Source organism: Furipterus horrens, unplaced genomic scaffold (genome assembly GCF_987537825.1).
Source record: "Furipterus horrens unplaced genomic scaffold, mFurHor1.1.pri manual_scaffold_13, whole genome shotgun sequence".
NCBI classification, from domain to species: domain Eukaryota; kingdom Metazoa; phylum Chordata; class Mammalia; order Chiroptera; family Furipteridae; genus Furipterus; species Furipterus horrens.
In genome coordinates, this window is record NW_028327183.1 from 3,351,467 (window position 1) to 3,369,355 (window position 17,889).

At 49.9% G+C, this 17,889-nt stretch overlaps 1 protein-coding gene across 1 annotated transcript in view; it reads right to left on the reverse strand.

Moving 5' to 3' along the window:
* The window catches only part of BRD7 (bromodomain containing 7), a 29,384-nt gene extending 12,431 nt beyond the window's left edge, over positions 1 to 16,953 (reverse strand). The window contains exons 1-7 of the mRNA XM_090260929.1: positions 16,912 to 16,953; positions 16,244 to 16,739; positions 15,935 to 16,143; positions 10,518 to 10,647; positions 10,143 to 10,200; positions 6,141 to 6,285; positions 717 to 827 (exon numbers count right to left, since the gene is read on the reverse strand). Coding sequence (XP_090117055.1) covers positions 717 to 827; positions 6,141 to 6,285; positions 10,143 to 10,200; positions 10,518 to 10,647; positions 15,935 to 16,143; positions 16,244 to 16,739; positions 16,912 to 16,953 — 1,191 coding nt within the window. The remainder of the gene's footprint in view (positions 1 to 716; positions 828 to 6,140; positions 6,286 to 10,142; positions 10,201 to 10,517; positions 10,648 to 15,934; positions 16,144 to 16,243; positions 16,740 to 16,911) is intronic.
* Positions 16,954 to 17,889: the final 936 nt, after the last annotated feature.

Sequence of the window (17,889 nt, forward strand, 5' to 3'; positions counted from 1 at the left end):
GCTGTGAGCGAGACCTCAGAGATGGGACTGACCCTGGGAGCGCCCCTTTTCTCCCACTAAGATCCCCTTAACTTACCCCTCGGGAACTGTCGCGGGCCCCTGCTCCCAGAGGACACCCACCCAATTTTCTGCCACCACCTACAGCGTCTGCCCGGAGTGCGCGGCGGAATGAGGTGTCTGCGCCTCTGCGCGCCCTTCTCCCACCTCGGTGCCTCCCCGGGCTCCAGGCTGGCCCTTCAGGGAGGGACTGCTCGCCGCGGAGGGGGCTTCCATCTTCCCAGTTACTGCTCATTTGTGCGTTTTCTTTCTTTCTACTAGGAGCTCCGGCGCCTCACCAGGACGCCAGCTTCCGTCCCTGCGGGGGGAGCTTTCCTCCTAAGGGGTCCCCTGCTTCACCTCACCAACCTCATCCTGGAATTCAGGCTGATGATTCTTTCATAGCAAATGTCTATCTGGTGAGTGTCAACTCAAGAGCCTCGTATAAATAATTGCAAGTGAAGACGAATATTTCTTTTTATCAATTCAAAAGGAGAATCTTCCTGCTTAATTTTCTTCTCTATATTAAATTTTTTTTCGGGCACTATTTCAACCTTACTATGATCTACCTAAAATACAATAAAACCAGTTCTGAGTTGAACATGTATCACTGTGACCAAGAGAACAAAGGAATATAAGTTTTACAGTAATTGTTATTTAGGACAAAGACTTCTCTTTACCTGGCTAAGAATTTTCATTCCCGAGTGCAACAGCTTCTTTGCAGCCTTATAATAAATGGTCTCCGGCTTGTTATAAATCATAGCATTCGTGCACATCAGTTTGAAGTGGTCCTGCAGAGAATGTTAAGGGGGAAATGCATTAAGAACAAAACAAAGCACCCTTCTTTCCTGATTTGAAACCATTAAAATTAAAAACAAAAAACCCTGCCACCTTCTTTAACAATCTATTAAGTTTTAAGACTCACAAACATCCTCCTACATTCTATTCCAAATTCTTTCTCTTAAGTATGTTTTATTGATTATGCTGTTACAGTTGTCCCAATTTTTTTCCCTTTGCGGCCCACCCCCAGCAATCCGACCCCCCTTAGTTCGTGTCCATGGGTCGTGCATGAAAGTTCTTTGGCTTCACCCTTTCCTATATTAACTCCCCCCCGTCTATTTTGTACGAACCGATTATGCTTCTTAGTCCCTGCACCATTTCCCCGTTTCTCCCCCTTCCCCCTCCCAGCTGATAACCCTCCAAATGACCCCCACACCTATGATCTGCTCCTGTTCTGGTTTGCTTAGTTGGATTTTGTTTGTATTTTTTAGATTCAGTTGTTGATAGTTGTGAGTTTGTTGTCTTTTTTTTTTAATGTTTTTTATTGATTATATTGTTACAACAGTTCCAATTTTCTCCCCTTTGCTCCCCTCCACCCAGCAACTCCCTCCCCCAGCAATCCCCCCCCCAAGTCCGTAGCCATGGTTCGTAAAAAATAACTATCCCCCCCTTCTCAAATATTAGGACCCTTTGTAATCTTATAAAGGACAGTGGGCGAAGGTCTCGTGCCCCTCTAGCTGCTTCAAGCTGGACATGGTCGTCGTCCTACCTACCCTTGGGTCCAGAAATCCCTAATAGGAGTGGGGGTGTGGAGGGGAGGGTGGCCCTCCCACATGGGGAAGGATCGTGCGGACTCCAGGTCAGTTGGCTGTCCCCGGACAACGGCGTGCTTGGTTTAATGGGCTGGCATCCTTGTTGTGTTCTGGGGGCAACAGATTTGGTGAAAAGGGTTAAAAGGCATCATTCAATCCATAACCACTAGATGACAAAAGGCAGAGTTTGTTGTCATTTTAATGCTCATAATTTTGATCTTTTTCTTAAGTAAGTCCTTTTAACATCTCATAATAATGGCTTGGTGATGATGAGCTCCTCTAGCTTGACCTTGTCTGGGAAGCACTTTCTCTGCCCTTCCATTCTAAATGACAGCTTTGCTGGACAGAGTAATCTTAGTTGTAGGTCCTTGCTTTTCATCACCTTGAATACTTCTTGCCAGTCCCTTCTTGCCTGCAAAGTTTTTGAGAAATCAGCTGAGAGCCTTATAGGCACCCCTTTGTAGGTAACTCTCTGCTTTTCTCTTGCTGCTTTTAAGATTCTCTCTTTATCTTTAACCTTTGGCATTTTAATGATGATGTGTCTTGGTGTGGTCCTCATTGGGTCCAATTTGTTTGGGACTCTCTGTGCCTCCTGGATTTGTATGTCTATTTCTTTTTCCAAATTAGGGAAGTTTTCCTTCATTATTTTTTTTTCAATTTCTTGCTCTTCCTCTTCTCCTTCTGACATCCCTGATTCAGATGTTGGCACTTTTGGCGATGTCCCAGAATCTTATCTTCATTTTTTTTTGAATTCTTGTTTCTTCATTCTGTACTGGTGACTGTTTATTTCTTCCTTATGTTCCAAATCATTGATTTGAACCCTGACTTCCTTCCCTTCACTACTGGTTCCCTGTGGATTTTTTAAAATTTAACTTAGTGTAGCCTTCATTTCTTCCCTTATGTGTCTGAGCACCCTCATCACCAGTGTTTTAAATTCTGCATCTGACAGGTTGGTTGTCCCCATTTCAGTAGGTTCTCCATCTGGGGATTTGGGCCATGTTCCTTTTCTCCTCAATTTGGCAGCCTCCGTGTGTTTGCTTCTGTGTCTTAGGTAGAGCTCTTGCACCTGTTACATTAGAAGGGGCGGAGCCTTAGGTATTCGCTGGAGGTGGGGCAGCACCCCATTTCACTGCTTTGTGGCGCTGTATGTGAGGGAGGGGCCAGAGAGGGAACAATGCTGCTTGCTCAGCACTCGCCCTATTTTCAGTCACTTTACCTGCTTCCTGTATATGACTGGCAACCCTCTAGCTGTTGTCCTGGTGTTGGTTTCCAGAGCGGGTGGGTTTGCATACCGACCATGGGGGCCTCTAAACAGACTCTCCTGAGAGATGGGCAGTTTCTTCTGCCTCCTCAACCCCCACTGGTTTTCACAGACAGAAGCAATGAAGCTGTATTTTCCCAGCACTGGAACCCTGGGCTGCATGGTCTGGCCCGGGGCTGGGATCGCTCCCCAGGTGTCCCTCCTGGCTTTCATCTGCCACAGGTGAATGGGGGACCGCCTGCTTCGCCTGCTGCCTCCTCGCCTCCAACACACAGCGTCCTCTCCACCCCGGCTGCCAGGCTCTACCCTCCTGCCCGTCCGGATGAGTACTTCTTCTCTCAATCCCTGGCTGTCACTTCCATACAGTTCAACTTTCGGGCGGTTCTGGTTTAGTTTTGCTTTGAGGTTAGCTGTGACCCGTCTTATGGTTGTGTGAGGAGAAGTGTGTCTGCCTGCGCGTCCATCTTGGCTGGAAGTCTTTTTTCCAAATTCTTAAACCTTTCATAACTATATATAAACTTTAGATACAAGATGAAAATCTTATACTTACTGTACAAAAAGGAATGAGAAGAAAAACACTATCATATATTGAATAATCTTAACTGAATAGTTAATCTAATTAGAAATATTACCCTTGGTTTTATAAAATATCTTAAATTTCCATTTACTTATGAATTAAATATTTTATTTCAGATCTTGACTGAAAACCGGGAACAGAGAGTGTAAATTATCACAATTTGTCCTACTAAATCCAAATGAACTGAGCGAAAATGTTACATTTACCCGCATTTCCTTTCATCTGTTTGGGTGTTAGTATAAGCTAAACGTAATCTGCAGAACGTTGCAAAATTATGCCAATGTGACACAAAGCACACGACCTCTAGAAGCTGAAACGTGTAGGTGGAGAAGCCGGATTACCGGAACTGTGCTTCTGGTCTGGACATCACAGTGCGCAGAGGCGCTGGGGAACGCAATTCTATCGCGTGTTTTCATGGTTCTGTCATCTTTACATCGCATAAACGTGAGCGTGATTATGCCAAGGCCTTGCTAAGTTAAAATGATAAAACCAAACAAAAGAAGAATCTGATGCCCCCAAACAAACGCCCCCACGTGAAAAGTCAGACCCCACTATTCAATACTTAGTGATGACAGCTGGGAACTCTGCAATGGACCAGAAACAGGGGGACTGAGCACTGAGAAGACTGATTCAAGCGTCACAACAAACTGGCATTCAGCCAAAGCGGATAAAGGCCGCGTGGCCCCGAGTCCCTGGCCAGTCCAAGCAGCCAGGGCTTTGCTCGGTCCTGCCTCTCAGACGGGGCCAGAGCCGCGGACCCGCTCAGTCCCCAAGCCTGTGCGTGCGCACGCGCGCACTGACCACACGGTTTTTTATGTAGTTTTAGCAGGTTCCCCGTCCCTCTAGGGCTGGCCCCAGGTTATGGTGGTACAGATATTCTGAAGAGCTTCCATTCCATTAAGATCATTAAATATATATCCGAGGAGAGACACAGGATGACTGTTACCCGCCCCACATGACCACTGGGACTCTAAGTGGCAAGACAGTGCTGAATTAGCCTGCTGGTCACAGGAGTGCTCTGTGAAGGCAACAGCAGCCTCCATTGAGCTCGGCTGTCATGTGCTGGGCTGTACCGGACTTTTGTGTAATGGCACTCGGTCATCCGAAAAGCTGAATGACCTTTCTGCATGCTCTTCATGTAATTAAGAAATATGAACAGCCTAAACGAGCTGGATAAGCTAATAAACATTTCTTTGGGTTACTGTAGATGATTCCAAAGAGTTAAAACTGCCTGTTAATTCCAGTTACGATCAGCCTGAGCCACGTGCTCCCAAACCCTTAGAGGGCACACCTCCGCCCCCGCCTGCCATCCCAGGAGGAGGCTCAGAGAAAACAAAACCGTTAGGGCTGCTTCCGCGAGGCAACGACACAGTCGGAAAGACGCCGTCATAAACAGCTCGGGCCTAATTTTCACCAGACGAAAAGGGGGGGGGGGAACTTCCGTTTCTCTGAACACATGAGAATGTAATTCCAGGTTTTCAGAGCAGTGGAATATTATCCACACATTCAAATCCGTGGTAGAGAGAGAATTAAATGCTGGAGTCAGTCGTAAATCTCAGCCGATTGACATGGGGATGAAAGAAAAGAGCAGGAGAAGATGCTGTCGACTGTCTTATTTCCCTTTTGTCACTGCCTGGACCTAAGGGTCGGGCGAACACCACGAAGTCCGTGCAGAAAACATCAAGGTAAAGGAGGCCCCTGAACCGGTGCAGGTCGTGGCGGTTTGGCACAGAGCCAATTTACGAAAACTGTGGTGGTTTTCTCCGCAGATGAGAAAGAAAAGTATCACCTCTCCAATCACCACACACCAGGCCTCTGTGAAGACAGAGAAACCTCACCTACAACCTTCGGCACAGACATAGTTTTAGTGGCTTGTAGGTCCTTTGCCTGCAAGTTTTTGATTTTCTTCCTTTTAAAATTTAAAGAAATCTGCTCAACAAATATCACCAAAGATGACCTTAGGGAGCAATTAACTTTCATCCAACTAGAAAATGTAATTAAACCTCTGTTTAGTTATTTCTGGACAAGCCAATCCTCTTTTTTAGAAGATACGCACACCTTAGACGTCTAGGAAAAGAAGTTACTCTAACTCAATTTCATTAAAATACTAATTTTACCTATAACTGACCTGAAATTTAAAATCACATATTTTTTCAAAACTCCCAAGATAATAAAAGACAGCAGATGGCTTATTTCATCTGATTTTGTATCTTTAAGCTTAAAAATGTTTTCAAAGACAAAAACACACAAAGACTTTTGGATATTAAAATAAGCTAGCTTAGCCCTGGCTGGTGTGGCTCAGTAGATTTGAGCACCGGCCTGTGAACCAAGAGGTCGCAAGTTTGATTCCCAGTCAGGGCACAGGCCTGGGTTGTGGGCCAGGCCTCCAACTGGGGGCATGTGAGAGGCAACCAACTTATGTTTTGCTCTCTTTCTCCCTCCCTTCCCCTCTTTCTGAAAATAAATAAAATCTTAAAAAAAAAGAAAAAGGAAAAAGCTTAATTCTTCACAAAACAAAAGCTCAATTAGTAAGATTCTGAATACCAAAATGCTGGTTTCTACCAAGACTTTGTATCTACAGGCTCCACCAGCTTGACTCTCAAACGACTCAATATATGTTACTTTGTACTATAGTTCTTATTTGTCCAGTTACCACACAAATAGCTGTAGTTACCTTCAGTTCTTCTATGGACTGGTAGTCGTTGTTCCTGATCTTCTCTTTCATGGTACTAAAATCCATTGGGTGTTTAATGATCATGGAGTAGCCGGGAGCGATAAAATCAGTCACAGGAAAGGAGAAGAAAGCACTTGGGTCTTTTCTGTGAAGATATAAAAAATGCAATTTTATTTCTACTGCAAACACATGTACTGGTCTAGGAGCAGAAGTCAGAGGACAGCCTTCAGATGCAGAACGAGTCTGTAGTATGCTACCATGATTTCCGTAACTACTACTAACAACAGCGTTAAGAGGTTTTACACACTAACTGTACTCTTAGAGCAGCACCTCCTACACAGGGAAAAATGAAACAAAATAAAGGCCCTGGGCTAACTGGCCAGCGTCTGACTGCCGGGAGGTCAGTGCTACGTGTTCCATCGACCACAGGGGAAAGGCAGGGAAGGGATGAGGAGTCACATGTGTGACCTTCCTGTGGGATTCTAACTGCGGGCGTGGACCCTTGGGGGGCCAGCCAATGACTGCAGCCCTGTGCGCAAGTGCATTTTCTGAAGCAGTGCATATGACTTCTGTGGGTGTACATGGTGGGGCTGGGGGCACTGCTGAAAAAAAGACATGAAAAGGCCCTCACGACGCCCCCAGCCTGAGACACCGCGCTTCCTCTCCCAGGGTCTCGGCTGCGGCTGTGCACAGGAATCACTGGAGGAGCGTTACAAAACGTATATTCCACACATTTATATGAAACTAAAAAAGACCCCGAATAGCCTTAGCGATCTTGATAAAGAAGAACAAAGTTGGAAGTATCTTAATACCTGATATTAAACTATACTACAAGGTCATTGTCATCAAAACAGCCTGGTACTCGCATAAGAACAGGCACAAAGACCAATGGAACAGAACAGAGAGCCCGAAAACCAGCCCACGCCTAATACGGTTAATTAATACGTGACAGAGGGGCATAAGCCTCAGTGGCATAAAGACAGCCTCTTCAGTAAGTAGTGCTGGGAAACTGGACAGGGACGTGCAAAAAAAGGAAACTAGACCACCAACTTACATCTCACACAAAAATAAGCTCGAAGTGGAAAAAAGACTTAAATGTAAGTTGCAAAACCATAAAAAATCCTAGAAGAAAACACAGGCAATAAAACCTCAGACCTCACCTGTAGCAATATTTTTGCCACTGTATTTCCTAGGGCCAGGAAAACAACGTAAAAAACAAACAAATGGGACAACACCGAGCTAAAGATCTTCTGCACAGCCGGAGAAAACCACCACCAAGTGAAAAGAACCCTACTGTATGGGAGAACATATTTGCTAGTGATGCATCTGATAAGGGGTTAATTTCCAATTTATACAACTCAACTCCGGAAAGACAATCCAATTAAAAAATGGCAAAGGACCTGCACAGACACTTCTCCAGAGAGGACGTCCAGGTGGCCAACAGTCATGAAAAGATGCTCAATGTCACTAATCATCAGAGAGATGCAAATTAAAATCACAATAAGATACCATCTCACACCCGCCAGAATGGCCGCCATCAATAAATCAACAAAGTGCTGGCGAGGATGCGGAGAAAGGGGACTCTATGGACCGTTGGTGGGAGTGCAGACCGGTGCAGCCGCTGTGGGACGACACAGTGTGGAGGCTCCTCAAGGAATTAAAAATGGATCTGCCTTCTGACCCAGCGATCCCACTTCAAGCAGTATACCCTAAGATGGCAGAACACCAATTTGAAAGCATATACGCACCCCGATGTTCACAGCAGCACTATTCACAATAGCCGAGGGCTGGAAGCAGCCCAAGTGCAGGTCAGTGGGTGAGCGGATCAAAAAGCTGTAGTAACTTAAACAAGAGAATCCCGCACGGCCGCCGGAAAGGAAACCTCACCCTCTGTGACAGCGCGGAAGGACCTGCAGACTATTATGCTAAGTGAAATAAGCCGGCCGGAGAAAGACAAGGGCCATGTGACCCCACTGTATGTGGAATCTAAGGAATAAAATAAACTGGCGAACAGAAGGGAAACAGAGGCACAGACCCACGGAGCAGACTGACGGCTGCTGGGGGAGGAGGGACTGCATGAGGAAGGGGACGGGTGAGCCGAAGGCCACGCATGCAGGACCCAGACACAGACACAGACCGCCGCGTGCTGCGGGCCAGAGGGAAGGGAGGGCGGGGCTGCGTGGAGGCGGGCAAAGGCGGGGGCAGGAGAGGGGATCTTCTGTAAGAGCGGCACCAATAAAAATAAAGTTATCAGAATTCTCGTGGGGTTTACCTGAGACCCACGACCCTGGAGTCTCTGGAGGGCAGGGTGGGCCCGGGCCCCGGCCTTTCCAGGGCTGAGCGCCGGCGCCGGGACGGGAGCTCTTGGCCCCGGGGATTCCAGCACCGACAGGGCTGAGCCTCTGCTTTGCACCACTAGGTCGTCAAGAGTGACGTTTCCCTTCAGGAGCCTGGCCCACTCACGTTTCCTGACCCCAACGACAGCAACAAAAGCGGCCCACACAAGGGTAACGGCGGCAGCTTCTGAAGTGGGTGCCCGCCGTACCCGATCGCTAGCCCCACCGAGCCTTCGAGGCGGGGGTGCCGCCCTTACAGACGAGGGACGGGGACGCGGCGGCCGGACCGCTCGTTCCCGGTCCCGAGGCTGATAAAGGGGTTAAGGTCGGGACCTGCTTCTGGTCTTCTCTGCAAACGCCTGAGCGCCGAGACTGAAGCACGACGGAAATACACAGAAGCGCCCAGTGTGGCGCTGACACACGCCAACGTGTGCCGCCTGAGCCGTCGCCGCGCCCCCCGGCACTCGGCACCCCGGAGGGCCTTTCAGAGCCCATCTTCTCCGCCCCTGACCTGAGCCACTCGGTCGGACCGAAACCGGTGTCCCTCCGCTCAGCCGGTCCGTCTGTATCGGCACCAGCGCCGAGCCCCGAGGGCGAGGGCCCCCCGACCCCAACGGGCTCAGAGGGATGCGGCTCTGGACCCCAATTCCTAAACAGTCCTGAGCGACGTTAACACCCGTGGACTAGGAGACTGTCCTAAGCAGATTTCTCTGAAGGTGACATTTTTAACTTACACTCTAGACTTGTAAGAAAATTAAAAGGCGGCCAAAACACTCCATTCCCACATTCTAATTGGGCTGGGACATCTAATACTTACCTGTTCGCCCTTTTGGGACAAGTAATGGATTGTTTATTCGAGTGTAAACACTTGAGATGTCATTTCCTCAACTGCTCTGTAAAGCCAAAAAGGGGAGAGGCCACTAACTCATGATTTTAACTGCCTGCAAAGATGAACAGGTGATGAACACGGACGGCACTGGAGGTCTGCTCTTAAAGATTGTTTATGGCGTGAAAGCCCAGTGAGAACAGGGTTTGCCAGGAGAAACCACACTCCCGCTAGGGAGCCTCGGCCAGCGGTGCCCACGTCTCTCAGCTGGAAACTGAAATTCTGAGTAAAGACACACACCAAAATATTTTAATGAAGACCGAGTTATTCTTTTTCCTTTTAAGAACGTTGGTTTAATCTAGATACTGTAATTTTTAGAACAAACTTCTGAATTTAGAAAGGTCCCGAATCCTATTTATAGAATTTCGTGTCTTCTCCCAGACTTCACAGTCACGGGGGCTTTCACAGCGTGATAAGCATCACACAGATACACAGAGGGGATTTTTATCTATCAGCAAAGTGGAAAGCGCTGTATTGTTTATTTCTGGTTTAAAGCTTTAACATCAGAACTTACTTCAAATTAAAAAGAAATCTGCCATGAAGCGTATTATGTTAACATTCTTCAAGTTGCCAGTTAAAACAAACTAAATAAGAACATCTAATAGCCGCTGGGAGGGCTTCTATTGCCAGGCAAAATATTTATCATCCAATTTAAAATCAAGTACATTTGGACCCGGGCCACAAAATGTGGCTTTAAGTAACCAAAACGAGAGAAGTGGCCTGGCCACTACAGTTCTCACTTCCACCCCCACGTCACAGAAAAGCTGGGAGGACACTTACCTCTGCAACTGTCTCATCAGCTGGTGCAAGGCTTCCTGCAGGGGTGTCTGTTCTATTTCTAAAGCAAAAAGGAAGGAGAAGAGGGTTTTTAACAGGAAGATTCCAGATAGCATTGTTTCAGTTATTTTCTTTCCACGTGACTCATCTCAGACCCGTCATTAAAGATCTCACACAGAACTTCCATGCATCTTACAAGTAAGTGTGATCTCAAACGGAAGCTAATTTAAAGCTCGTATGTGTCAGAGAAATAAGAAACTTAAAATTTCCATTAAAAACCTTTTTAACTTAAACGCTAAGACCCCAGCTCCTTTCCCTGGCTGTGCCCCTCAGAACAAAGTCAGCGTCCTCCCTCAGGCAGGACACAGTCACTCCCACCTTCTTGCTTGGCTAAGGAGCTGGCGAGAGGCTTCTCGGGGGGCAAGTCCAGTCCGGCAGGGGCCTGGCCCTGGGGGTCTTTTTCTGCCTCGCTGTCCCCACGGTCCCGATCTCGCTTCTTTCTGTCCTCCTAAACGGAACAAAGGGAGATAAGTGAGAAATAAATATTTCAGAATACCTCTAAAATAAATCATCTTAATTTCAGTGGAAAAATATAAGACGTCATTGAAAAGTCTTAATAAAATCTTAATGTCTTTTACTGCCATCTACTGGAAGAGGAGAGAATGCCATGTTCATAAAGGGGGGGAAGTGATCTGACAGTAGATGCGAGGGAAAAAAACACCTAGAAAAATACTACTATGTATTCCTAAAAGCAACATAACATACTTAGGAATAAATTTGATTAAAAATCTAATACATTTTGGAAAAATTTATGAAATATTGTTAAAAGGCCACTGTGGAAGACCTGAATAAAGGAAATACACTATGTTCATGAATTGAAAAACAGTCCATTCTCTCCAAAGGAATCTGTAAATAAAATGTAACGCCAACCAAAATTGTAAGATGCGATTTTTCATGGAATCTGACAAGCCAATCACAGAACTTATTTTGAAGATCAAATCAAGAACAGAACAGTTTTGAAAAAGGTTACAGTAAGATGCATCTTCCCCGATATACAGTATTCATATAAAGTGACAATAATTTAGACAATGTGGGTCTGAGGGACAGACAGACCAAGAGAACAGATTACAAGCCCAGAACCAGACGCACCCATACAGCAAGTCTGGGTGAATCACAGGGGTGGCGTCCTCACACATGAAGGACAAGAGGGCGGTCCTGGGACAGCTAGTTATCTGCATGGACCAAGACGATGAAATCATACCACACGCAAAGTCAATTCCAGATATATTAAAGACTTAAGTGTACAAAGCAAAGCTTTAAAACTTCAGATAAAAGAATCCTTATGGCCCAAGAGTAAGGAAAACTTTTCTTACCCATAAACAAAGCTAAAAGGCAATTACTGACTGAGATAAAAGACTTGAAACATAAATAATTCAAAGTATTAGTAAAGATTACATAAAGAACATCTACAGACTCATGTAAAAAGGCAAATAACCCAATAGAAAATGGGTAGAGTATCACAGATAATTCTCAGAGGAAACCTGAAATGTCAAGAAGCATGAAAACCCTAGAAGTCTGAGAATTATAAATTTTAAAACAGGAAGGCATTTCACATCTCTGATTGACAAAAATTAAGATGTCTGTAAATGTCACGTGCTGATGAAAATGCAGAGACACGGGACTCTCAGACCTCGCACGTGGGTGAGCACACACGACCATCAGCAGAAGAACAAACAGTGCCCAGTAACGCTGCCGAGGACGCATGCACCCTGCTTCTGAGCTCTTCTACTCTGGGGCATGCACCCGATTTCACACAGAACAGCTGACCCTGACAACACAGGTTTGAACTGCTGGGCCCACCTATACGTGTGTATTATTTACAGAGCCCGGCAGATAGTAGGCGTCCGGTAAATATCTGCTGAACAGATAAACAGCCCTTCGATCAGAGGAGCAACACTGGCCTTACGCCCTTAAGAGTCCATCTCCCCTCTCCGGGAAGACCTGCCATTACGGGGGCGCCTCGGGAGGGAGCAGCGGGGAGGGCAAGGGGAGGACTTTCTGTCAACCCAGATAAGCAGGGCGGCCCTGAGGTCTGGGGCGCGGCAATGTCTCAGCGACCCAGTCAGTGACTTGTGTTTTGACAGAGGGCCCACTGTGCTCAGTAATTACAGTGACTCCCTTCTCTGCAGTTGTGAGCCACCTCCACGTCCACGCCTCAGCTAACTGGGCGCTCAAGTCGCCCTTCAGCGCGCCCACCCCACGGGCTGCAAGGCCTGAAGCAGCGAAATACTAAACACGAGCTGGGAGCGGTGCCTGGCAGAGCGCACACACTCAGGCGTTAGCTTTTCGGGGTACGTCCTCCCCTTGGGACCGGGCAGTGCTTATTGGAATTTATTTATATAAAGAAGCTTTCTATTTTCATTAAAAGTTCTACTGAACCTCGGCTTTATAAATATCCTGTATGTTAATGCTTATAATTTTTTAAAGTTTTAAACATTTTTTATTCTGGTAACATCCCTAGCAATGGGACTAGCCTGACTTCTTGGAACAGCTAAACCCGAAGCTGCCCTGCAAAGCGGTTCAGACAGAATCTGGACCAGAATTATGCTTTTCTGAACAGGTCTGTGTTTCAGGACAGGGGTTCAGCCCTTCCCCCCGAGCCATGTCCAAGAAAAGCCTTCCAAGTAGGGCTCCTCGCCCCCACCCCCACTCGCTTCCGTCCTGCTGGAGACTGCTAACGTCACCGAGACTCACGTTTCCACTCGGAGCACTGACCCCCACGGCCCACACATCCGAGTTCGAACTCCCTACCCTGACACCTCGGCCGCCTCTCCCATCTTACCCTACTCTCCCCTCCATGCCACTCTGTCCCCGATGCGCCCTCACACCTGCCACCGTGCTGCTGTTCATCTCTGTGCGGGAGCGGGGCACCCTACTCAGGACTGGCTTTGCAAGTAAGCATATAAATGAAGCCTGGGCGTCAGGTTACCTTTGAAAAGACCAAAGGAGCCCCCAAACGACGTGACCCGAGGCTTCACACACGCGGCCCTCTGCGTCTGACGTACAGCGCGGGACGCACACAGCGGCCGCTGGGAGGACGGACTAGGCAGCGCGGCGCCATCACAGCCTGATTTGTAAACACTGGCTCAAGTGCTGTTCCCGAGCGAAGTCCTCCGTGACCGGCCCGCCCCGAGGAGCTGCCGGAGCTCCAGAAGGAGTGTTCGGCCTCTGCGGGGCCCCGGCTCTGTTCTCCCACGGCTGCGAAGGGGTGGAGGCCGGCGTCCATTCAGACAACGGTTTTAGACACTGACCTCTGCGGGCAGGGTAAGACTTCTTATTCTGGCACGGGCCGTGTGACCTCGAGGGAGCGGGCTTACTCTCTCTGAGCCTGAGCCTTCTCGTTTATAAAGGAGAAGATAGCGCGAACCAGCAATCCCACTTCTGGGCATATAGACACCCACACTAGCTGAAGCAGGACTTGGGGAGACGCCTGCCCGCCCACGTTCACAGCGGCATCAGTTACTGACAACCCTGAAAAGGCAGACGCACACCGAGTGCCCAGCGATGAGGCAGGTAAAACGGGGTACCCACACAGTGCGGCATTATTCAGCCTTAAAAACGGAAGGAAATGCTAACACAGGCCACCGCACGGATGACCCTGACGACATCATGCCGAGCACAACAGGCCAGACACACAAAACCCGTCCACGTCTAAGACGGCAGGGGCTCCAGAGAAGAGGACAGGGAAGGAAACCACCACAGGGACACCTCACGCACACCTCTCAGAACTGAACAGAGCGCTGAAGACAGAGGGCAGGAGCCTGAAGATTTCAAGAAAGCAAACACCAGTCATGTGCAAGGCTGAGCGTCATCATGGCAGCGGACTCTCAACAGCCGATCTGGAAGCCAGAAGACAGCAGTGCAGTGGTTTCAAGAGCCTGGGAGAAAATCCCATGCCGAGTCAAACCATCGATCTACAGGAAGGCAGAATAAAGGTTTCCAACACGTAAGACCTCATAGAAGCCTGCCGCCCGTGAGCACTTTTTAGGAAGCTGCCAGAGGAAGACTCTGCCAGAACGAGGGGATGGACCCGGAGGAAGACGCGGGTCCCGGCAGGCCGGACAACATGCATCCAGGCCAGAGCAGGAGGGGACAGAGGACCACAGACTGAGGTCTCAAAACAAAGGCAGGAGCCTGACTGTGTGAAAAACAGAAATCAGGGGGGCTTTTCAGATCTATATTCGTACATCACCTTTGTCTTCAGTGAACGATAACTGAACTCAGACACCAAATACTGACCTAGCCGACAGGGATGCACCTGTCCTCGAGGCTGGAGGAAGGGGCAGCGGGGCGCGGGGCAGCGTGAGAACGCTCACTTAAATTCTCACCTTCTGCAACACGATGTCACAAAAAGGCGGAAGCTGGGGAAGCAGCAGACGGCAATATAAGCCTACATTCCGAAGTGGAGGTAAACATACAAAGAGAAAACTAGAAAGTTTGGGAAGGACTCCAGGATGGAGCGGGAGAATGCTTTTGTGTCGAAAGCCATGCAGTACTCTTGACCTCATGAAACTATGGTCACGAGTTACTTTACTACTAATAAAAACAAAACAAACAAACAAACAAAAGTTACCCCTGGAGAGAGCAGCTGCACGAGGGACTGGGGTGAGGAAAACGTTTTATCCCATTTTTTTTCACTTCTGTACCATTAGAAATTCTTTTAAAAAAATCACATGCATACGAAGATTTTATAATCGAAGAGAGGGAAACAGTTCAGCATACTGTCACAGTCTAGGGAAAAGCAATAAAAACTCAGCAGAAATGAACAGATTTAAGAAACTGCCAAGAGAGAATCTCTAAGATTCAACGACCTACCAACGTGTTTAATCCCACGGAGCACAACACCCCTGTTGTGTATCTGAACGTAAGAAACAAATTTACAACTAACCCACGGAAATGGATCTTCAAGACACAGTAACTGATTTCATAAGGCGCTCGGCGACAGGGTCCCCCCGGGCCGTGCAGGGGCGTCCAGGCTAACCCCAGGCCTGCAGGCGACCGTCCCTGGGAGCCCGGTGAGCGACGGCGACGTGGCCCAGCTCACACACCAAGGCGGCAGCTGCGTGTTTCTTGGTCTATTAACGGCCAGTGGCTGGGAAAGAAAGTGCTCGCTTCGATGACTGGGGTCCCACGCCTTCAATCTCAATCCCTTCAACAGGCTCCCACTTCGCTTTAAAAGATGGAAGTTGCCCGTTAACTATCTGGCTTTATAGTATTTGTTTGGGAGCAAAATGTGGACCTTGATAGACCCCATTCGCTTTATTATTTTTTTTTAATTTACTGATTTGAGAAAGAGCAAGAACCGTGGATTTGCTGTTCCACTTATTCACGCGTTCGTCGGCTGATTTCTGCAGGTGCCGGGACCAGGGATCGAACCGGCAACCTCGTCCGTGGGGGAGGGCGCCCCCGCCAACCGGGCCTGGCCAGGGAGACCGCACTGCCTTCGGCGACGAGCACCCGGACCGAGGCCCTCGGAGTCGGGGGGCGGCGCTCTGCCCGCAGCCCCACCATCAGGACGGGCCGCTCGGTCACCTGCGGGGTCACCTGCCGGACCAGCACAGCCGTCCACGCGCGTCATTAAACGCGACTGCCCCCGCACTCACGTTTCCACTCGGCCCTGCTCCTCCCGGAGAGGCGCAGCCTTTCCAGGCGATCCGGGCCCGCGGGCCCCGGGGGCGGCGGGTGAGCCCCGCGGCAGGAGGCGGGCGAGGCGCCCCCCGCGCAGCCCCATTTACCTTCCCGCGCCTGCGTTTCCGCCCCTTGTCTTCCCCGGGGGCCTGCTTCTCGCCCTTCTTCCTCTTCTTCCGCTTGCGGTCCTTGTGCTTGTCATGGTCGCCCCTGTCCTCGAGGAGGCTCGAGTCGTGGCCCGAGCTGCCGGTGGAGAGCTCGGTGACCTCGCTCCCGCCCACTCTGAGCACCAGCTTCAGGGGCTTCTCCACGTAGTCTGGGGGGGAGGGGGGAGGGAGGGCGCGGTTACGGGCGGCGGGGGCCGTGGGCGCTCGCGGGGCTCTCGGGGCCGTCTCACGCCTCCCTGCGCGACCCGCCCCCGCCCAGGGTCCGCGCTGCGCCCGGCGGTCGCGCCCCCTTCGGAGTGCGGGCCTCCCCGTGGGCGGCGCGGCCTCCGGCGCTCGAGGGGGTGTCGGAAGCGCGAAAAGCCCGCCGAGCGGCCCGCTCCTCACCCTCGTAGACGTGCTTGTCCGACTTGTGCTTCTTGTGCTTCTTGCCCATGTCCGACCGGGCCCCGGTGCCCGCCCCCCGCGCCAGGCCCAGGCCGTGCGGCGCCGCTTCCGGTCCGGGCCAGGCGAGCGGAGGGCGGGAGCGGGGCCCGCGAGACCCCGCGCCGCGAGGCAGGGGGGCGGCGTGCGCCGAGCGGCGCGAAGCCCCTTCCGAGAAGACTGCGAGCGAGACGCGGCCGGGGCCCCAGAAAAGCGGCGGGTCTGCGAGCGGCCAGCGCGGAGGCGGGAGAGAGGGCCCGCGGGGCACGCAGGGTGCGGCCGGCCGCGCGTGGCGGCCCCTGGCGGCTGGAGGTGGCGCTGCAGCCTGCGGGCCGGGGGCGTGGCCGAGGGCGGAGTCCGGGCCGGGGGCGTGGCCGGGGGGCGTGGCCCGCGCTCTGAACCTGCCCGCCTGGCGCTCCTCTGCCCCGCTTCTCTCTCCCTCCCCGCCCTCGCTGCCTTGCTCCCTCCCCGCCCTCCCCTTTCTGTCTCTGTCTCACGTCCCTCTCGCACTCCTTCCAGCTCTCTGTTTCCGTCCCCATCTCGTCCTGTCTTCTTCTCTCTCTTCCCCATTACCCTTTTTCTCTTTCCTCCTTCCTCTCTTTCCCTTTTCTCCTCCTCCTCTCTTCCTTTTCATTCATCCCTGACTCCTGCGTCTCCTCTCACTTCCCCTTGCTCCTGTCCTCCCTTTAACAACATTTACCATCGAGCCCTGTCCTGGACGCCAGACCCAACCAAACCAGCACATTGGTAACTGAGGGATTCAAATCCTAAAAAACAACAAACAAACAAACAAAGTTACGTGACGGTATGTAAAGGCCCGCAAGCAGAGGGCAGAGCTTGGTTTCAGCCGCTGGCTACAACTCTTTTTTTTTTTTCCCCATCCTTCCTGGACTTGGGTGTCTATTTCCTTCACCAAACTTGGGAAGTTTTCCTCCATTATTTTCTCACATAAGTTTTCAATTTCTTGCTCTTCTCCTTCTGGCACCCCTATGACTCGGATGTTGGCACGTTTAAACTTGTCCCAGAGGTTCCCAAGCGGCTCCTCATTTTTTTCAATTCTTGTTTCTTCATTCTGCAGTGGTTGACTTTTTTTCTTCCTTATGTTCCAAATCATTGATTTGAACCCCGCTTTCCTTCCCTTCACCACTGGTTTTCTGTGGATTTTCCTTTGTTTCACTTAGCATAGGCTTCACTTCTCTTACGCATTTGCCATACTCAAGCATATCTGTCAAGCCTGTGAGCATCTTTATCAGCAGTGTTTTGAACTCTGCATCTGTTAGGTTGTCTATCTCCTCGTCTGTTAGGTGGGCTAATCGTTTAGTTCTCCCACTGGAACCTTGATCCATTCCCCCTTTTGGGCCATACTTCTCTGTCTCCTCATTTTGACAGGCTCCCGTGTTTGTTTGCCTCAGCGTCCCAGGTAGAGCTGTCACACCTGTTCCACTGTAAGGGGCAGAGCCTTAGGTATTCGTCCA